The following is a 22270-nucleotide window of genomic DNA, read 5'->3' as shown; positions in this document are numbered from 1 at the left end:
AGTCAGAGGGTATTGGACACTTGTTATGTGCCAGGTGCTGTTACGGGCATTGAATCCTCACAGCGGCCGTTTTTCCTTTCCCTACTCCCCCAGTGGGACTAGGATCAGCCCCATTTCACAGAAGAAGACGTTGAGGCTCAGAGGCTCAGTAACTTGCCGAAGATCACACTGCAAGCAGGAGGCAGAGCTGGGATTCAGACTCAGGTCTGTCTGGCTCAGAACTCAACCTCACCAAAACGCTAACTGCCTCAGGGAGCATCCAAGTGGGGAGGGACCTCAGAAACCATCCACTTCCATCCTCTCCCCACTTTACAGATGGGGAAACTGACTTGCCCGTGGTTGGTCCAGAGCCCAGCTCCCTGGAATCTCAGTCCAGTGCTATTTTCACAGCATCATTTACCTTCCAGACCTTGAATTCTGCTTGAACACTGGGGCAGGTGTGGAGGATTTGGAGATGGTTCTATCTTGGATTCAGGGATTCATTCAATAATTTCTTCAGTTGACACTCCTGCTATAGCTAACTGAGGGCCAGGTCCTGGGCCCAGGAGAGAGCAGGACAAGCTTGGCCCTGCAGTGGTTCTTGGGTGATAGGCCCAGAAGCTGCAAGGTCATGTCCTAGGCTCCTCTGGCCATAACTGAGGGTTGCCCAGGTCCCCCTGGAGCTGACAACTGAGCTGAATCCTGAGAGCAGAGAAAGGAGACGTTACAGACAGAGGGAATAGCTACATCCACAGCCCCACTGCCTGGGTGCAGAGAGTGCCAGGGGCAGGCACCCTTTCTCGTTTAATCCTCACAGCAGCCCTAGGAGATGGGTCTCATTGCCCCCTTTTATACATAAGGAAACTGAGGCTCAGAAACTGTGCCTAAGACCACACAACCAATAAGTGTCGCTGAAGCTAGAATTCAGACTCAGATGATCTGAGTCAGACAGGGGCAAGCATGGAGGTGAGCCAGTGGTTCGTTGTAGCTGCAGGGGAAGGGGTGGGAAAGTGAGGCTTGACCAGCTCATAAAGGGCCTTGAATGTGCCACCCCTACCCAAGGAGCTTGGACTTGATCCTGGAGATTCGGGGGAGCCGGGAACAGGTTGGAGCAGGCGAGGCTGGCCGAGTCGGTGTGCATTAAGGGGCAGCGTGCAGGTGGGACGGGTGGGGGGCAGCCTGGAGGAAGGGGAGCAGCCATGAGGTGCTGCCTGCCAGAGACCGCGAGGCTCAGAGGTGTGTGGACAGGGTTGGGGCTCAGAGGCAGAGAAGATGTGCGAGAGTTCAGGTCTGTCGGGAGGGGCAGGAGCGTCGGAGGGCTGTGAGTAGAAGAGAGAAAAGGGGGGAAAGGAGAAAAGAGGCAAGTTCAGTTTGCCATGTGAAGATCTGGTGTATCCTTGGGTCAGAGAGGGGAAGAGAAGGCAGTAACTGGGCACGGAGAAGGGGAGCGGGCCTTGAGCACCTACTGTGTGCCGCGTCATGCTGGGCCCTTCAAGGGTGTCATCTCATTTAATCCTCATCACATCCCCGCAAGTGGCTCCGGTCCTCATTTTACAGATAAGGCTCTGAGAGGGGAACACTGAGAGGGGAACACTGAGAGGGGAAGAAATGATCTACCCAAGGGCACACAGGCAGGATTCAAACCCAGGTTCTTCTCACACCCAAGTTCATGCTATTTCCACTGGGCAGCACTGCTTGGTGACCGGGGGTCAGGGGGAGGGGGTGTCGGTCCCTGAAGCCAGGGGAGATGGCTTCCGGCAACAGCTTTTTCCTCTGGGCTGGGAGAGGGATGGCCTCGTAGGAGGGGAGGTCTGGCCTTCGGGGCATGTGAGCCCTGGCTCTCTGTTCTCCCCGTCAGTGGCTGCCTGAGTCCTGGCCTGTCCATGCCTGTGGGAGCCCCAGAGCCTCTCAGCTGACATATTTGCATAATTGTGTGCTTAGGTCTGCACCAGCCCTGACTCTGCCCTCTCTCCAGAGGGAGGGGTACAGAGCTATGGCTCTGCCCTCAGAAGGGCGCTCCTCCCATCCCTGATTCCTGCCCTGCCCCAGAGTTGATGGGGCCTGATGAGTCCGGCTTCCCCAGGCTGACTTCCAAGGCATCCTCCACCCCACCCACAGTGTCCTCACCCCTGCTAGCCCCACTGGCCTTTCCAGCTTGTGACTCCACCCACATACCTGGCTCCCACCATCCCCAACTGCCCCCCACTTCCTGCACGCGCCAGGTGTGCCCCTGTTCTCTCCACCTGGAATGCTCTGGCCCCGCCCTGGAGACTTGAAGGGACCCTGCCCATCCATCCATCCATCCATCCATCCATCTTCCCTGATCCTCCTGTCAGAAATAAACTCTCTCCAAGAAACTCCCACAGTTCTGAGTCCCTATTGCACATACAATTTTTTTTTTTTTTTTTTTGGCTGCGTTGAGTCTTCGTTGCTGCCCGCGGGGTTTCTCTAGTTGTGGCGAGCGGGGGCTACTCTTCATTGAGGTGCAGGGACTTCTCACTGCAGTGGCTTCCCTTATTGCGGAGCTTGTTGGGCGCCTAAGGCTCTAGACGCGCGGACTTCAGTAGTTGTGGCGCGCAGGCGGGCTTAGTGGCTCCGCGGCGTGTGGGATCTTCCCGGACCAGGGCTCGAACCCGTGTCCCCTGCACTGGCAGGCGGATCCTTAACCACTGCGCCACAAGGGAAGCCCTCACATACAATTATAATTATGGTGACGATAATGACAATGACTACGAGTGACTGAGCGTTTCCTGTGCCTCACTTCAGGTCAGGTATTAAGTCACCTAATCCTCACAGCAACCACAGAGCTGGCCCTGTCATTAGCTGCACTTCGCAGGTTTGGAAGCTGAGGTGGGAGGGATGGTGTCACACACACAGCCGGCTTCCTGGTGTCCCCTCCGCGTTGTCCTGCTCTCCCTTACAGTCTACCTATCTGCATTTCTGCCTCCTCTGGAAACTGCAGACTCGGAGCGGCTGGCACACCGCCTGACCGTGGGTGCCCGGACGTGATGGCTGTATTGAACTGAGCGGGAGGCAGAGAGGCCGAGCGGTTTCCAGCATGGATTTTGGAGTCACTCAGATCCGCACTTCTGACTCTTATGAGCTAGGTGACCTTAGGCAACCTGCCTGACCTCTCTGAGCCTCCATTTCCCTCTCTGTGAGACTGAAGTGATAAAGGCACTAACCTCATGAGGCTGTTGTGAGAATTAAGTGACATGATGCCTGTGAAATTCAAACCCAAACCATGCCACCTCCAGACATGGTTCTGAGCCTCTGGCATGGCCAGCGTCCTTCCTCACAGTTAGCTCTATTGCTTAGGAGTTTATCAACAGCTTCCTGTTTCCTGTCTGATCTTTGCTGGGAGGAAATTTTCCAGTTGGTTCTCTGTAAAGCTGTGTGGCCATGGGCCACTCAGTCACTTTTCTTGGACCTGAGTTTCTTGTTCAAGAAATCCAGATGGTTGGAGCAGATGGTTCCTGGGGCTCCTTCCTGCTCTGGCCATCTGAGGAGGAAAGAAGGGGCCTGGACATAGTGAATGGTGGGGACGTGGAGAAGTGACCCAGGAGCCTCACGTGGGACATGGCGACCTCTCTGTCTCCCGAGCAGCCAGTGTGGCCAGGCTCTCCACTGTGGTTAAACACTTCTTACTGTTATCTCATTTCACCCTCCCAACCCTAGGAGGTATTGTTATCCCCATTTCACAGACGAGGGACTGGGGCACAGAGAGGTTAGGGTACCTGCCCAACGTCACACAGCTAGTGGGTGGCAAAACCAGTCTCCTAACCCAGGGAATCAGGTCTGGTCCCAGGCCTGGAAGGAGGGAAGGCAGAGGAAGTGACAAAGCACAGGCTGCCTCCTAGTCTTGCTCTGTGGGTTCTAGGTTTTGTTTTTCCTAAGTTAGCTGTTCCCTCAGGCTCAGTAGCCCACCTGAGGAGAGCTGCCTCCCTGGGGTCTCCTCCTACCTTTTTGGAGGTGAGCTCTGACCCAGCCCAGCCTCCTCTGTGGGCAGATTCATTCCGCAAACTCTGTGCCTGGCCCTGTCCTAGGTACTGATAGTGTGAAAATCTATCTGACACAGTCCCTGGCCTAAGAGCCCATACCTCATGGAGAAGACTGACAGGTCACCTTGCTGTTAAAATGCAGTGTGTGCCAGATAGTGTGAGGGAAGGCTCTGTACACAGAGGATTGTCTGAAGACAGAATGGAGTTTGGGGTATGGCTTCTCAGTGGAGGTGATGTCTGATCTAGATCTTACGAGATGAGCATGAGCCTAACAAGTGGAGAAAACCATGTGGGTGAGCATTCCAGACAGAGGGAACAGCATGTGCAAAGACCTGGCAGAGAGCATGGCAAGTTGTTCAGTGCATCTAGAGCAGCGCTGTCCAGTAGAACTTTCTGGGATAATGGAAGTGTTCTGCATCTGTGCTGATACCGTAGCCACTGGTCACTTGTAGCTATTGAGCACTTGAAATGTGCACCCTGGTGCAACCGAGGAACTGAATTTCAATGGTATTTCATTTAAATTCATTTAAATTTAAATAGCCACATGTGACTAGTGGCTACTGTATTGAACAGTACAGGTCTGGATGAAAAGAAAAGGCTGGAGAAGAAATTTGGGGCCAGTAGTGAAGGGCCTTGAATGCCACACTCAGGCTTCATGCCCTTCTTCCCAGACAATGTAGAAACCCTGCAGAGTGGCTCGGGGAGGAGAGGCAGGGACACATCTGTCCTGTCAAACGATTACCCCAGCTGCTTTGTGGGGCAGGGAGGAGCCTGGGGCCACAGTCCAGAAAAGAAGTGATGAAAACTGAACTGGGGTGGTGGGTATAGAGAGGAGAGAACAAATTCCAGGGCAAGCTTGATGACTGATTGGATTGGGGGCATGGGCCATGTCAAGGGTGACCCCCAGATTTCTGGCTTGGATGGCAGCGGGGGTGAGGGTGCCCTTCACTGCGATGGAGAACATGGAGGAGGGGCAGTTTTGGGGTCCCGTACCACTATTCCAGCGTCCACTGTTATGTGAGTGTCTATGTCCCTGTCTCCCCCAGCCAATCTGCACACCTCCTGAGGCATCATGGGTTGGGACTCGTACCCCATCCCTCTCCCTGTCGCTGACACAGCAGCATGTGGGGCCCAAGGAGGCCTCATTCAGCACATGTTTGTGGAATGGACGAATGAGTGTTCCATTACTCCCGGGATCCCGTTGTTCCCTGGCCCTGAAAGCAGGGAGGAATTTGACCGTGTCCCTGGGGTGCCCTGAGTGATGTGAGGAACATGGCCTCCAGGGCAGTTTTCTCAGAGACTCTGAAGAGCTGCCTGGGTGGCTGGGTCTATGAGGACCACCAAGGGGAAGGGTTGTAGCATTTGGTTCATCTCCTCAAAATCTGTGTCTCGAGCAGACTATGTCCCAAGCTGCACAGACCTCAGGTCGTCAGAGAGGAGTAGTCATTCTGTACTCTTAGGTGAACACGATCCGTCTGTTCCAGTGGCTCTGATGCACGTGAATCTATTAGGAATGACTTCCAGCTGTTAGTAATAGAGAGCTGCCCAGAGTAGCTGAAATTAGATAGGGATGTATTTCTCTCCCACGTAAAACATGTCTATAGGACAGGACCACAGTCAGTGGTGTGCCAGAGCCAGCTTGTCCCAGTTCCTCAGAACTAGTTGTGCAAATCTCTTCCCAGCTCTGCATCCGGTGACCTCACATGGAGAGTTTCAAATTGGCTGTGAGGGGAGCCTTTACACCAAGGAAATTGGCCAACAGTATAAATCGGGGCTGTTTTTCTTTTTTCCAGAGGGCAAGCTTCCTAGCACATCACTGAGTGCAGTGATGGTGTGGCTACCCCATCAGGGACCCAGACTGCATCTTCCTTCTATTTCTCTGGTTTCAGCCTGTCACACCCATCTTTCTGGTTGCCTTACAGCCTGAGATGGCTACCAGAGTTCCAGTCATTATGTCTGTGTAAGCTCTCTACTCCCACAAAACCAGCTATTCCAATTTTTCTATCTAACTCGTATTTTCAAGGCTGGCTCCTCTTCATCCTTCAGCTGTCATCTCAGGTGTGACCTCCACGGAGAAGCCTTCCCTGACACGCTACCTAAATTCGCCACCCATCCCATTCGGCTTTCTTTTCTCTAGAGCATAGACCATAACGGGTAGCTCTCTGATTCTTTTATTATTTTCCTTGTTATTATCTGTCTTCCCCAGTAGACTGGAAGATCCCTATTAGTAGGGACTGCATCTGTCTGGTTCTCTGCTGTGTCCCGAGTGCCTCAACAGTGCCTGGTACATCATAATTGCTCAATAAATACTTGAGTGAATAAGGGATAGTAAGCACAGATCATTTTGTTTTCTACATGCTTCCCTTAGTGTGTCATCATGACCATTTTCTCATGTTGCTATTTAGTCTGTAAAATTAGTTGGACTAGATGTTTTCTGAGCGCCCTCCCTGCTCTGACGAGATGAGTGGTCAGGAGGTGAGTGTGAACAGGGAAGTCAACTCCCTGGCATCTATCACAGCACAGGCTGACTAGGGAGCCCGGGCCCTGCTCAGAGGCTGTTTCCATGGAAATTCACTCCCAAAGCAAACTTCCTTGAGCCCCGTCTCAGTGCCAGGCCATTGATGGGTACAGGGGATATAGAGAGAAAACGGTAGGGAGGGCCTGCCCTGCATGGGGATGGATAACGGACAGCCAGAAGAACAACGAGCTGTGATGCAATGGGCTACAAGTCCAGAAGTACTGGGGGCCACCGGCCTCCATACCCCATTCATTCATTTGGCAAATACTTATTGAGGCCCTACTGTGTGCTGGACACTATTCTAAGCATTGGGGATGGAAGAGTGGACAAGCCAGACAAGATTCTTGCCCTCATAAAACTCACATGCCAATGAGGAGATGAACAGTAAACACAATGTCAAATAAATAAGCAAGATCATGGACAGCAGGAGGTGCTATGGAGACCACTAAACAGGAGGGTGGAAGGGCTGCTGCTGCGCGTGGGCTGGTCAGGCAAGACCTCTCCGAGGAGGCAGCATCTGAGTTGATACGTTAATGCTACAAAGGAATCACAGGGAGAAAATCTGGGAGTGAAGTGCACCAGGCAGAGGAAGCAGCAAGTGCAAAGTCATAAGGCTGAAACGAGCCCAGCGCGAGGCACAGGAAGAAGACCGCTTTGGCTGGATGGGAATGATGGGGGAAGGATGGTGGAGACAGAGGTGGGACTAGGGACAGGGGACTGAGGCACTTGCTTCAGGTGCAAAATTGAAGCAGGCGCCCAAAAACTCAGGAATCAAGATAATATTTAATACAATTTTTAAAAATCAAAATTAATGCCAAAACCCCCATGATGAACAAAATATCAATTTTTAAATAAAGACAAGATGACTAGCAGTGTCATGCTGAGCCGTATAGGAAACAGATGCAAAGGAAAAACGAGTAATACCGATCCTGTCCTTATTTAAAAACTTGACCTGTTGTCTATCATGGATTTTTGTTGTTGTTCATCATGGGTGTCATCACTATAGAAAACATGTCACCTGGTGTCACGATCATGTCATCACTATAGAAAACATGTCACCTGGTGTCACGATCATGGTTTCCAGAACCAGACTTCCTGAGTTCCATTTCTGGCACTACCCCTGCATGCTTAGCTGTATGCCTCGGGGCCAGTTTCTTGACCTCTCTGTACCAGTTTCTCCATCGGAAAAGGAGGCTGATAATAGTGCCTACGTCAGGGTTATTGAGAGGATTAAATGACAAGCCAAGGTCTAAGAACAGTGCCTAGCCCACCGGAAGCGCTCAGCAGATGTTGGCAGTCAGTCGTAGCCCTGGACAGCAGTACAGGCTTGGTTCCTGCCAGAGGATTCTAAGCAAGGAGTCTTGGCCAGCAAATCAGGGTGGGTCAGAAAGTATGTGGAGGTAGACTGGAAACAGGGAGACCAGAAGCCCCTAGGATGGCCAGAGAGGAGGCTGTTGCAAAACTCCAGATGGAAGATGGGAACAGACTCTGGAGATACTTAGGAGACAGACTGCGGAACGTGGTGGTTGTTAAACTGTGAAGGGAGGCGGGTGCTGGGGCAGGAGACGGACGGGGCCAGGATAGCTTCCAGCGCCCGCAGTGGACGGGCCTGGGCTCTGCATCACCACGGAATACCCGGGCCGGCTCTGGCCCGCGCCCCCATCCCGATCTTGTCTGTGTTCCAGAGGGAGCTGAAGGAGCAGCTTCAGGCCCTTCAGGACAGTGAGCGGGAGCACACGGAGGCGCTGCAGCTGCTCAAGCGACAGCTGGCGGAGACCAAGGTGAGCCCGCCCTGGACGTGGGGGCGGGGCTGGCTGTGGTGGGGGCGGGGCTTCGTGGGGGCAGAGCCAGTTGGGAAGTTGAGGGGCGTGGCTTTGGGCCTGCTATGGGGGCGGGGCTTCGAGGGTCCAAACTCCAGGTGTTAGGCCGGGGCATGGGGGTGGGGCTGAGGCTGGGGCTTCTCTGAAGGTAAATGGGGCGGGGACCCACTCCAAGATGACTGAGGGCAAGTGGGATCCTTTCTCCCTTCCTGCTTTGGGTGAAAGTTGAGGTGGGACCAGGGACCCTTTGGAAAACCCTGGCGTCCTGCGGGGCTGGAAGAATGTACCTAGTCTCTTTTTTTTTTTTTTTCCTCCGGTTGCTAAACACACCCATTGCCCAAGGAGCCAATCCTGAGAATGTTCCTTCGAAGCCCTCCTGATGATCTGTGGCTCAGCCCTGGTATTAGCTCCCCTCTTCAACTCTGACTGTGGAGATATAGACTCTGAAAAGTAGCGTCAAACCCTGCAGGCTCTGGCCACAGTGGTTTGAAAAGAAAAGCCTTTTTTCTTGACCTGAGAGGAAGGCCCTGGGTTCTGATCCAGCCACTACCGTGCTGTGTGACTTTGGGTAAACTGCATACTTATCTGGGCCCCTAGTCTAACCATCTGTGCTGTAGGGACTCTGCCAGGCTCCTTCCAGGCGTGATGTTCTGGATCCTAGCACACTTCCAAGGGGCTCCCTCCAAGTCCCCCACAGATACCTCTAACTGGGCAAGGCTTGCCCTGATTTCTGCTGCCCTTCTGGAACCAAGCAATGGGGACCCAGGCCTGGCTGCTAAGCTCTTGGGTGATTTCAGTGTGGCTCCACTCCATTTGCAGGGGTGCCACTGCCAGCAGCAGCTGGAGCAGAGCCTTAGGAATGCTCTGGGCCTCCAGAGGTCCCCCTGGGGCCTGGAGAGGCCATTGGAGATCCAGACCTGTGCCCCAGCTTGGCCACCAACCCACTGTGGGGTCTTAGGGAGGTCATGACGAACATTTCTTCAGAGAACATTCTGGAGTGCCTCCGGGCCGGACCCTCAGTGGGCAACAGATGGGAAGAGGTCACAGGACTCTGGCCTCTTTGCTTCTCACAGCCTCATTTTCCCCACCTGCCCGGTGATCCCACACCTCTCAGGTGAAGAGAAGCAAATGGAAACCTCTGTCTGGATGAGAGGGGAATATTGTGGTCTGTTTCTTCTCCCCAGCATTCTGTTCTTCTCTCCACTCCCCACCCGCATTGTTTTTCTCCACTGACCTTTCCCTCCCCTGCCTTCCTGTCCATCTGTCTACCTCTGGGGTGTCCTCTGGGGCCACCTTCCCCTCCAGTTCCCCCAGCCCTGCTTCCTGTCTGGACTGGGATGTTTATACAAGAAATGCCTATGGATGCTTTGGAGGTCATATTTCACCTGGTGCCTGACTCGGCTTTCCTGTGGCGCCTGCCCCTCCAGTGGCCCGGCCTGAGGGCCCGTCTGATCTCCCTCCCCCAGCCCAATGTTTTCCTTGGTCGGCCCTGACCGAGTGACGCATTCTTGGCAGGGTGTTGTTCTGAAATGGCCCCAGCTCTTCCAAGCCCCAGTGTGTTCCCAGGGATGTGGTGGGTCAGGGTGGGAGCTGCTCTCCCAGTCGTGACTGAAGGGATTGGGAGTGGGGCGGGGCTGGCTCTGCCCTAGAAAAAACTAGAGTAAATGGGACACACCAGTTTAGCTGAACCTTTCTCTGTGCTGGGAACTGTGTTCCCCATTCATTGTCTCGCCGAACCGCACAGAATGTCACCTCCATGACTGCAGGATTCCCCAGAACCTACACGGTGTCTAGCACACAGTAAATAGTTGTGGAACAAATGAGTGGGGGAAAAAGATACACCTTTTAAGGTAGGAATAGTTGTTGTCTCCATTTTACTGGCAAGGAAACTGAGGCACAGAGAGGTTGAGGGACAGGCCTAAGGCCCCACAGCTAATAAGTAGCTAATTGAGACCTTACTGTCCAGTTCTGTCTGAGCCTAGTGCATATTCCAGCCTCATGCTGGAATGTCCTCAGCGAGATCTCTGGCTTTGTGGGCTGCAAGCCGGGTAGGCCTGGAGAACCCATCAGGGACATATTTCGGGCTCCTGGGGTGGCTGATGTTCCGCTTCTGAGCTGCCCTCTCCCAGCCTCTTTCTTTCCTCTTGTCCTGGGGACACTGGGCCCCTACGTGAGAGAGAAGGTGGAGTCTGCACCCACCTCTACAGAGCAATCTTGGGCACGACCCCTCCCTCCTTTACCTCTCAAGCAGGTCCTGACCATCAGCCTTGTGCCAGGCTCTGGGATGCAGGGCTAAGGAAGATGTCATTCCTACCAGGAGGGGTTCATCCACTAACTGGGAAGCCACATAAAATGTGGGGCAGTATATTCAGAATATTTACAAAATGCTCTGGGAACATTTAACTATTTAACTGCCTGGAAAAGTTAAGGAAGGTATCACAGAGAAGGTGGCTTTTGATCTGGGTCTTGCAGGATGAGTAGGAGTTTGTCAGTTGAATAAAGCATTTGCTGGGGGAGGGGTCCACTCTAGGCAGCTGGAATTACGATGCAGCAGCACTAGAGAGGTAAGCTGGGATCAGATTAAGGACTTTGAATTCCAGGCTAAGAAATTTAGCACTGTACTAGTCATCAAGGAGCCAAGAAGGGTTCCTAAAGACGAGATTGGCTATGACCCAGTTTGCACGTTAGAAGGATCACTCTGGCGGCAAGTTTGTTGGCAAAGATGTGGAGTTGACACGTGGAACCAGTGAGTTGGTGGGACCCAGGGGCATGCGTGGAGGAGGCAGGTGGAGAGATGAATGTGGCACTCAGGAGACATGTAAGACCTTCAAAATGGACTTGGAAGCCATCCTCAAAGCAGTGGGAGTTGCGGGGTGTGACCAAAAGGAGCCAGCCTGGACAAGTCCTCGGGAACAGGGGTGGCAGGGAGGGAGCAGCCACAGAGGTGGGAGGCAAACCAGAATTTTCTATCAGTAGAGGGTGGCCCTTGGGCCAAACGCTGCTGCAGCTTGGCCGAAGAGGAGCCGGAAGGGGTGGCCATGAGATCTGGGGCTCTTTGGAGGGCAGTGGTGGACGGTGCAGGGAGGGCAGGCCCCAGCTTCCCCACCGTGACCTGCCGCTGCCGGAGCCTTGGCCCTGCCTGGGTGAGGGGGCTCTGGGAGGCCACAGGCAGCCTGGCTCTTCATCCCCAGCCTCTCTGCCACCCCCTTTGTCTGCCCTGCGTGCTGGGTGGGCATGCGCAGGGAGGCTGGCCCACTGCCAGCAGCTCTTCCTGCCGCAGGCAGCCAGCAGCCGCGACGACTGGGAGGGAACAGGCCCTAATTGAGCCTTTGTGGAGCCTCCCACAGAGCCCTGGGCACTGATCACAGCAGGGTCTCTGACTCCGTGAACTCCCAGCCAGAATCCCACAAAGTCAAATTGCAGAGGCAGGCCCCACACGCTGCTGCTGCAGCTGAGCAAGCCGCACTTGTGTACCCTGTGTCATCCTGCCTTGTGCTGTCCCCTCGGCCCGCTGCCCACACCCCCCAGCTGACATCCTGCCCATCCTTCCGGCCTCATCTCAGAAGTCATCTCTCCATGAAGACTTCTAGGTTGTGGCTGTTCCAGTGTTTTAATAACCAGGCTCTGGGTCTGCACCTCAAACAATACCATGCACTTTGTGAATGTTCCCTCACTTACCATAGACCTGCAGTGTCATTGTATACCCTTTTCCCAGATAAGAAAACTAAGGTTCAGAGATATCAGGCAACTAAGGTTGCCACAGCTGGAGACCCAGAGCCATTGGGCACCAAAGCTGTGCCCTTTACCACTCAACCCCTCCTGGGCCTGGCAGTGCCCTTGGGGGCAGAGAGAACCACGAAAGTCCATGCTTGTCTCCTGTGATGATGGCTTTAACCCCTCAGCTCTTGTTCCCTGGCCAGAGGGTCTCGGGGTGGCAGGACAGGGTTAGTGACCACCAAGCTTTGCCCAGCACGTTGCCAAGTATAAAGCTCTTTAACGTCTGTGATCTCGTCATCTTTGCTTGGGCCCCATGAGTGATTTTTTTAAAAATAGAAATTTAAGGGAATTCCCTGGCGGTCCAGCGGTTAGGACTCGGCGCTTTCACTGCCATGGGCCCAAGTTCGATCCCTGGTTGGGGAACTAAGATCCCACAAGCCATGTGGTGCAGCCAAATAAATAAATAAATAAAATTTTCACTGTCTCCCAGACTGAACTCAGCATCCTCTCCCTGCCCCCCACGTCTCCTGCCAGCTTCCCCATCCCTCCCACCCCCAAGCCAGAAATCTAGACGTCATCCTTACACCTGTCTCTCCTGTACCCCTACAGCCAGCCAGTTGGTCACCAGGGTCAAAGAGGCTCTCCTACAAATGTCTTTCAAGCCATGTCCATCTGCTGCTCCCCTAGTTCAAGCCTCATTGTCTCACCTGGACCATTTCATTAGTTTCCTAATGGAGAACAATTATCTGCTGTCCCTGCTATGCCAGTTCTCTCCTGCCACCATGCTTTTGCATGCGCCATCCCCTCACCGGCATGCCTTTCCCACCCTTTCCTCTGTGCGTGCCAAGACGCTCGGTTTCCTCCTCTCACCCAGAGATCACCCCATCCACTCTCCCTGACTGACCCCTGATGACTGTCTCCACAGTCTTCCACCAAAAGCCTGCGGACCACCATTGGGGAGGTCTTTGAGCGGCTGCACCGGCTGCTGCGGGAACGGCAGAAGGCCATGCTGGAGGAGCTAGAGGCAGACACGGCCCGCACACTGACTGACATTGAGCAGAAAGTCCAGCGCTATAGCCAGCAGCTGCGCAAGGTGCAGGAGGGGGCCCAGATCCTGCAGGAGCGGCTGGCTGAAACTGACCGGCACACCTTCCTGGCCGGAGTGGCTTCGCTGTCTGAGCGGTAAGTACCTGCCTGCTGTGGGTCTTCTCCAGGGGGTATCCCCTCCCTGGCCCTTGTGGGATGGTGGGATTGGAGGCAGATCGGGTGGTTAGCAGAGAATTCATTCATTCAGATCTCCATCAAATACACAGGACATTTGCTATGTGCCAGAGCCTAGGGTAAAAGCTTTATGTATTCATATTATTTTATATATAATATTTATAATCATATAGGATATTACTTGTTTTATGTGCTTTATATTATATTACAAATATGTGTTTTATATTATCTATTATATTATTTATAATAACGTTGATATTATATATAATAAATAATAATATGTAAATTATTATAATCCTAATAGCCCCTTGGAGGTAGTTACCACTGGCATCCCCATTTCACACATGTAGAAACTGAGACACAAAGAAGCTACAGCAATTGGCCAAGGCCCTTCGTCTAGTATGTGGGGGAGCCAGGATTCAAGCCCAGGTCTCTCTAGTTCCATAGCTGCCTTTAATAATAATAACACTTAATTATTGGTTCATTAATGACCAATACTGATAGCTAACATCATGTATTCAGTGTTGACCTTGAGCCAAGTACCGTGCTAAGCATTTTACATACATTATGCCATGTAATCCTCACAAGCCTAAGAAGCAGGTGTTATCATAGTACCCATTTTAAAGATGAGGAAACTGAGTGCAATAGCTAGAGAATTAGGAAGTGGCACAAGCAGGCACTTGAGTCGGCGCTTGGGTCCAGCAGACTTCCCACACATGACCTCGCCCTATGCCAGCTGCCCTGAGGTGCTGGGACAGGAATCCAGCCCCCAATGTGGCCTGCTCTCTTGCTCTCCTTCCAGGCTCAAAGGGAAAATCCATGAGACCAATCTGACCTACGAAGACTTCCCAACCTCCAAGTACACAGGCCCCCTGCAGTACACCATCTGGAAATCCCTGTTCCAGGACATCCACCCAGGTAAGGCCCTTCCTGCCACTCTCCAGTAGGGCTCAGGAAGAGGCAAGGATTATCACGGGTTGGAGCTAGATGGGGCCCAGCCCAGCCCACCCCTTGCTCTACACATGACATGGGGGCAGGGCAGAGGGATGAGAAGAGTGCCTTGCTGAGCACCTACTATGTTCCAGGGCCTGTGCTGGGCACCAGCACAAGAGGAGATAGGTTCTACTAGTGTACCCATTCTCTAGATGAAGAGACTGAGGCCCTGGGTGGGTCACTCATTCACTCTACGAGTACAGGATATATCAAGCACCTACCTCACACCAGGCACTATTCTAGGTACTAGAGATATAGCAGTGAGCAAAACAGGCAAAAATCCCTACCCTTGTGCATCTTACTTACATCCTAGGGTGTGAGAGAGAAAGAAAACAAAATTAAATAAGTAAAATACATAGTTTTTTAGATAATGATAAAAGATAAGGAAAGGGGCTAAGGGATGTTGAGGTAGGATTGAACGTTTAGTAGGGGATCCAGTTAGAAGACCTCCCTGAGAAGGAGGCAGTAAAGACCTGAAGGAGGAAAGAGAAGAATGAGCCACATAGGTATCTGAGAAAAGAGTGTTCCTGGCAGTGGGAATAGGAAGTGCAAAGGCCCTGAGGCAGGAGCAAGCCTGGCATGTTCAAGGGACAGTAAGGAGACTCGCGTGGCTGGAGTGGAATGAGTGAGAGGGAGGGTGGAGGTGAGGAGGTCAGGTCAGTAGCAGTAGCCGACCATGAGATCCTGGAGGCCCATATGAAAACTTTAAATTTTATGCTGAGTGAGATGGGAGCCATTGGAAGGTTTGGGGCAGTGAAGTGACATAAGCCAGCTTAAGTTTTTAAAGTATCCCTCTGGGGGCTGGGTTAAGAATAGACTGCAGGGGGTAAAGGGTGGAGGTTAGGAGACTACTGCAACAATGCAAGTGAGAGATGATGGTGGCCTGGAGCAGGGTGGTGGCAGTGGAGGTGGTGAGAAGTGATCGGATTTAGGATCTATTTTGAACGGGGAGCCAACAGGATTTGCTAACGGATTGGATCTCAGGTGTGAGAAAAAAAATGACAAGGAAGACTACAACGATTTTGGCTGAGGTGACTGGGAGGATGAAGTTGTAATCACGTGAGGTTCGCGATGCCAGTTAGAAGTCTCAGTGCAGACATGGAGAAGGTCGTGGGAATGACACGTCTGCAGTACGGGAGGTGGGTCAGGGCTGGCGTTGTCTACATGTGGACGGTATTGAATGAGGTCACCTAGGAAGTGGGGGTAGAGAGAAAAGAGAGAGGGCCACTCTAACACATGGAGCCCTAGGCCGCTCCTAGAAGTCAAGGACAGGAGGGGGACCCAGCCAAGGAGGCCGAGAAGGAACAGCCAGAGAATAGGAGGAAGACCTGCGTCTGTCCTGGAAGCCAAGTGGAGAAAGTGTTTCGAGGAGGAGAGAGTGGATAGTGGTGGCAAAGCTGTGACCCCAAGTGTGGGAGGATCAGAACTGACTGTTCTCCGGGTCTTGGTGACCTTGACAAGAGCTGCTTTGGTGGAGCAATAGAGGCAAAAGCCTGACTGGAGGCCGTCCAAGAGAAAATGAGAGAGGAAGTGGAGACAGTGCTTTCAACGAGTTTTATTTAAGGGAAGGAGAGAGAATGTGGCAGTGTCTATTTGTTTAAGATAGAAGAAATGGCAGCATATATGGGGAGGTGGGGGGCATGGAAAAGATCCAGTAGCAGAAGGCAGAATTGAGGGTGAAGGAGAGAGAGTTGCTGGGGTGACCGCCAGGAGTGGGATCTGCCTCTGCCTTTGCTGGGAGCCAGGAGAAGGTAGAATAAATGGGCCCCGAAGCAGAGGGGGCAGTGGTGGGGGCTCCTGGGAATTCTCTTCACCTCTCCCAGTAAGGCAGGAAGCAAGGTCGTCCTCTGAGATGAGGATGGGCTAGAGGAGGTCGTGGGAAATCTGCCGAGAGAGGAGAAAGTCTGAAATGGGTTTCTAGTCGAGTTAGTAGACCCTGAGACTGGGAGGTCAACGCCTTCCCGAGATCACACAACCCACAAGGGCATCAGAGTGGAACCTATTGGCAGCAGGGAAACTTCTGTGTTCCTGAGTCAGGCGCAATGTCCTTTAGAGGTGAGACAAGGATATAGAGGAGACTTCTCCCTAAGAGGTAGACACTGTTATTATCATTTTTTAGATGAGGAAACTGAGGCACAGAGCTGTTAGGAACTTGTCGTGGTCACAACCTGTAAGTGGTACAGCCAGGATTTAAATCCAGACACGTCAGACCCCAGAGCCTGTGCCCTTACCTACTAAACTAACCAGGCATTCTCTGGCCTCATACTACCAACCCAGGAAGACTGCTGGGGAGACTGAGGCTCAGAGAGGCTCACTGATTTCCCAAGGTCACACAGCAATCAGTGCTCTTTCCACCTATCTGGATTCATTCTTTCGATCTACAAACACTGAAAGTCCTTCGAGGCACTTTCAGGATCAGGGGAGACAGATGGGACAACAGACCCTGGTAGTCCAGTGGGACCAGGGCCATGATGAGGGACTTACACTGGGTCATGGGAGCCCAGAGGGACAACAGGAGGCTCTGGATGGGGTGAGGGAGGAGCCAGGGGAACACTGAGTAGATGATGTTTGAACTGAGTGCTGAAAACTGAGGGCTTTCCCACTCAGGAAAGGGTGGGGCCTGGAGGTGCCCCCGGACAATCCCCGGCATTGGGAACTGTGTAGGCAAAGGCGGTGGGGAGGGCAGGGGCATGAATGATCCCAGGATGTTCACGATTGGCCTTCAGGTACAGATGGAGAAGGACTGAGAACAATCACTGAGGGTGTGAATGCTGGACAGGGATGGGGCTCCCCTCCAGGTGACTGAAGACCTCATTGGATGGATGCATCATGACCAATTGCACAAAAGTGAAGGGACATCTCCTAGAACCCTTAAATCTGGATCTGTGCCCTCATTGACAAAGGGGGCAGTAGTTGGGGGAAGGGCCCACTTTCCAGCCAACTGGGTGGGGCTCTTGGCTCTCCTCCTGGGGTTGTGGGTCTCTGTGTGCTCCCGGCCTTGGAGAGACCTGCACACTGGGACCCAGCAGGGTGAGGGCCACACATGGGTGAAGCAGCATAACTGAAGGAGGCAAGAAGCCCCTCCAAGGGTCCTGTCCCCTCCCCTGACCCAGGGAAGCCCCTCAGGCAGATGGTCTCAGGAGCTCTATTTATCTCAGCTGCCACAGCTCAGAGAGGCAACCCAGGCACCTCAGCCTGACAGTCAAGGCCATATGAGATCTGGGCCCAGCCATTCCCTCATTCTCCCCTCTGTATCACACTCAGCCACACTGAACCATCTTTAGGTTTTACATGAGCCATATTCCCTCTCCTCCACACTTTTGCACATGCCATTCCCTTTGCCAAGAACACTCGACACAAACCTTAATCTTTGATGACTAACTCCTACTCTCCTTCACATCTTCGTTTATAAACACCTCCTCTGGGAAGCCTTCCTGGATTTCTCCAGGTAGCCCTGGGCTTTCCTGGTCTCACTGTTTTGTTAATGTCTGCATGGCTGTCTCTCTTACTAGACCATGAGCTCTGAGGGGTCAGGGGCTGAGTCTGATTCATCACTATGCATCCCCAGCAGCCAGCACAGTAAATGTTTGTGGATGAATGCATACAGAAATGAATGAGTCCTGCTCTCAGTTCTGTTACTGTTGGGTTGGCCAAAAAGTTCGTTCAGGTTTTTCCGTTATATAGGAAAAATCCGAATGAACTTTTTTGCCAACCCAATAGAATAGGGCCTGGCATTAAGTATGTGCTCAATAATTATTTGGTGAATGAAGGAACTTGCTGCACATCCTTGGACAAGTCACTTCCTCCCTCTGAACCTCAGTTTCTTCCTCTGTATTATAAGGGTGCTAGTGTTCCCTTCTTGACTCCCTCACAAGTGAACAAATGGATGTGGGAATTTGCTGATTGCCCCAGAGCAGGGTTTCTCAGCCTCAGCACTATTGACATTTGGGGCTGGATAATTCCTTGTCTTGGGGGCTGTCCTGTGCATGGTAGGACGTTTAACAGCATCCCTGGTCTCTACCCAACTAGATGCCGCACACACCCCCTCCAGTTGTGACAACCAAATTTGTCTCCAGACATTGCCCAATGTCCCCTATGGGGCAAATCCGCCCTAGTTAAGAACCGCTGCCCCAGGGAAAGCTGCCTGTAGGAGAGGGGCTGAGGGAGCAGTAGGGTGTGCCCTGAACATCCTGCCAAGGACAGCGGCCCCTGGGGGTTCACAGAACAGTGACCTGGTTAGCTGGGCCCCTTCCTTTGTCTGTAGGGCCTGTGAAGTCACTCTGGCTCCTCTACCAAAACCAAGGCTCTTTTTGTCCAGTTGGGAGGGGCAGGTGCCCCCAGGGACCCAGCCCTGGATTCTAGCAGCTTCCTGCCTGCCCCCCTTCCAGTTCAGCCTTCCTATTGGGTCACCTGAGAACTCCATATAGCACCTGTCACTCCCGTGATCTGGAACCTCCACTCTCCACCACCACCCACACCCCTGCCCCACCTCTCAGCTGACATTGGAAACTCTCCTCCAACAGCCTGGCCTGATTGCCCCAGCTCCCAGGCACAAACTTCCTCCCCACCCAGGCCAGGTGGCCATTATCCAGAGGACACCAGACACTACTTCCTTTGCTCCTGCCACCTCCCTCTCCTGGGCTTCTCTCTCCTCCTCCTGCTTATCTGAATCCAATCATTTTGGGTTCCAGCATGTTCACTGCCTAGCTGTGTGACGCAGGGCAAATGTCTGCCTTCTCTGAGCCTGTTTCCTCATCTGTAAAACAGGGATGGGGAAGGTGTGATTTGTCTCCCAGGGTAAGTAGGAGAATTAAATAAGATTATTTATTTGTGATAATAATCCTGGAGCTTAGTAAATGCTTGATACCTGTTTCTTATGATTATCATGAATCATCAGATGGTTCCTCAGTCTTGCTGAACAGGCTTTCTAGGGCCACATAAAGGAAAGGACATAGTGTGAAAGATCTTAGCTCAAGTTCCAGCTCTGCTTCCACCCAAAGTGGCAACTTGAGCAAGCCACTTACCTCAGAGAAATCTCCTTGGAGCCTCAGTTTCCTCTTCTGAAAAATGGGTATAGTAATTTGTGCTCCTGGAGCTGCTGTACTGGTCCCATGAGCTAGAGGTGTGAAAATGTTTTTCGAATGCCCATACTGTGCAGCTGAGGGCCTGGGTAGGCAGGAGGACTGAGGGGCCAGACTTCTTGAAGGCCTGGCCAGAGGAAAGAGCTGATTTTCCTTGAGAACAAAGAGGCACAAGCCACTCGCTGCTAAGTGATGGTGCTGGACTTTGGGGTTTCTCTGCCGCTTGGGCCACTGCGGTATGTGGCTGATGGTGACCAGGAGACAGTTCCTGGGCCCGCCACAGTCCACGCTCCTTGCCTTTTGACCTTGAGGTCTCAGAGAGGCTTAAATGGATGGAGAACACACCTGGAGACCAGATGGACTGCCTCAGAGCCTGCTTTCTGTTTTTATAAATGTGTCCCAGGACCTAGAAAAGAGCTCTGACCTGTAAAATTGTGAACCCCAGGGGACGGGATTTGTTTTGCGTCTGTCTGACGAGTCTGTCACCTCTCCTGAGAATAAAAGATGGGTGGAGGGATTGCCAGTCCCCACACAGGGACTGACTTCTCAGAGGGGGAAAAGGTATTGCCATGTCCCCAGCTGGGTACCTCTCTGGTCTAAAGGCTGTTACTCCTGTCAGCCCTAGCCTCCGGGAGGACTTGAGAGAGGCCCGAAGACAGGACCTCTGTTTATGAGGAGGTGGACCTCAGCCCACCCTTTGGGGTGTAAAAGCCCCCTAAGAATCAAGCCACACCCTTTGCCTAATAAGAATACCAGGCCCTGCCCCTAGCCTCACCCTATGGGCTGTTGGGCCCTGCCCCCTGTGGATCAGGTCCCACCCCCCCAGCCCCGCCTCTGTTGCCAGAACTGACCAATGAACGGCAGACCCCGCCCCTAAGCACACCCAATGAGTGGCAGGTCCTATCTCCGGCAAGTCCCCTGGGCTTCAAGCATGTGGGTCCGCGCCAAGGAGTTAGCCCTCAGTGCAGTGAGGATTTCCTCCGTCCTATAGGCCCAATCTCAGAACCACTGAAAGCCCACTTGCCTGCCTCCTAGGGTGTCCTCCCCACTCATCAGTGGCACTGGAAGGGCCCACGTTGCCCTATTAGGCTTAAGAGTATGGGGCTGAGCCCTTTGCCTGCGTGCTAGTCTCCCCACTGGTCCTTCTAACCTCGGTTTCTGCCTGTCGCTGGTCTCCTCAAATCATCCTGGGCACCACAGACATAAGGCCCAGTTTCCCGTGGGGCACTCAACCGCAGCTGCCCACCCCTTGGCAATGTGCCCGCTTTGTCCCTCTTGCCCCTCTGCCATAGACACCTGAGTATAACCCACATTCCACAGCCAGTAGGAGTGGCCCCATGTGTGTCTGATTAGATGATTCTTCTCTCCCGAGCTCCCCCTCACACATACTTCCTACATCCCCTCCACCTCCTACCTCTGGACCCCACTGTGGGAACACCCGCATTCCACATGGCAGGAGCCTTCTGGTCGGACAGGCTGCGCTGTGACCAGATGACAGGGCGAAACGTTCACACACTGCCTCAGTGTCCTCCTTCTCATGGCTCCCCTCTTCTGTGTCCCTGGATAGAAAATTGTGTTTCCATTGACCCCTCTAGTCACAGGGCTAATTGTTTCCATACAGCCCTCTGACTTCTAAGAACAGGAAAGAAGAGTGTAAAACTCAAGACTAAATTTATCCCTGACAGAGCTCATGGAAGCAGCTTGCTGTAAGTCAATGGCCAGTTTTGTCAGTGGGCTGTGAACAGGAGCACAGTTCAGGGACTGGCTGTCACCCCCTGTTAGAGATGATTGCCATCACTGAGGCATTTTCTTTCTCTGCGTATGTGCAGCCAGCAGAGGTGGCTCAAGTAGGAGGTGATGATGCTTCTGCCACGTGCACTCATGCCTCCGCTCCGCCAGATAAGGAAAGCACCAGAGAGCCAGCTGGAGGAGTCCTTTCTTTGCTCCAAGGAACTAGTGACAGGATTCCTTCTCCTTTTCTCCCCTCTGCCTTACTCTGCCCTGGAAATGCTCATCCAGGCTAATGAGAGCCAATTCTAGGTTCCTTCTTCTGGCTGAGCATCAGCTCCCTCAGGGAGGCAAGAGTAAACAGAGTCCTTGACAAGAGTTCATGAGACTTTGAGAGCCAGACCTGCTAAGCCAGTGTGGCCGGCCCAGAGCCGGGTGCCCCAGCCTGTGCTGCCTGCCCAAAGACCAACACAAGTTTAATTTGGTGAGCCTTTCTGGAAACATTCCGCATGCCAGGCCGTGTGCTGGGCACTGGGCCCACCAGGCAGAGCCTGGTAGGAGAGTACACAGTCCTTGCCCTCCTGGTGTACATGGGGGTAAGACATGGGCACAGAAGACTACCCCACTATCAGGAGAGGGGCACAAACAAAGGTAAGGAATTTCAGAGGAAAGAGTGAGCATACCTGCTGGGCAACCAGGAAGGCTTCCCTGAGGATGGGACCTGGAACTGAGCCTCATGGGGTGTGATTACAACAAGCAGAGATGAGGCGGTAGAGGGAACAGTCTGGGCGAAGGCTTTGGGCCTGAGTGGGGTGGCGGTTGTTGAGTGAGAGGCAGGCAGGAAGAGAGCGCTGGGGCTGGATTCCACCTGGTCTTGATTAGTCCTGGCTCTGCCAGTGTTTGCCTGGTGACCTGAGACTAGTCACATCTCCTCTCTGGGTCTCAGTTTCCCCATCTGTCTAATGGGAGAGTTGGCCTAGAATCAGTGGTTTTCAACTTTTTCAGACCCATCATCTACTTTTCATAACAAATAATTTGTAATGTCTCAAAGATAGTATGACCTTTTCACAAGTTCAAGTATATATACACATATACATGTATATGAGTGTATATACTCTATGATATAAAGGAAAAATAGAAGGAAATTATTTATAATAAAATATTGTATATGTCAGTATGTAGATGCTCACTCACAACCACCCTAGAAAACAT

At 52.7% G+C, this 22270-nt stretch overlaps 1 protein-coding gene across 1 annotated transcript in view; it reads left to right on the top strand.

The window, feature by feature from the left end:
- TRIM62 (tripartite motif containing 62) overlaps positions 1 to 22270 on the top strand; it is a 34075-nt gene that overhangs the window by 6348 nt on the left and 5457 nt on the right. The window contains exons 3-5 of the mRNA XM_059918503.1: positions 8184 to 8279; positions 12961 to 13217; positions 14059 to 14174. Of these exons, the coding sequence (XP_059774486.1) occupies positions 8184 to 8279; positions 12961 to 13217; positions 14059 to 14174 (469 nt within the window). The remainder of the gene's footprint in view (positions 1 to 8183; positions 8280 to 12960; positions 13218 to 14058; positions 14175 to 22270) is intronic.

The sequence above is a fragment of the Balaenoptera ricei genome, chromosome 1 (genome assembly GCF_028023285.1).
Source record: "Balaenoptera ricei isolate mBalRic1 chromosome 1, mBalRic1.hap2, whole genome shotgun sequence".
NCBI classification, from domain to species: domain Eukaryota; kingdom Metazoa; phylum Chordata; class Mammalia; order Artiodactyla; family Balaenopteridae; genus Balaenoptera; species Balaenoptera ricei.
This window is presented reverse-complemented; position numbering and strand designations above follow the sequence as displayed.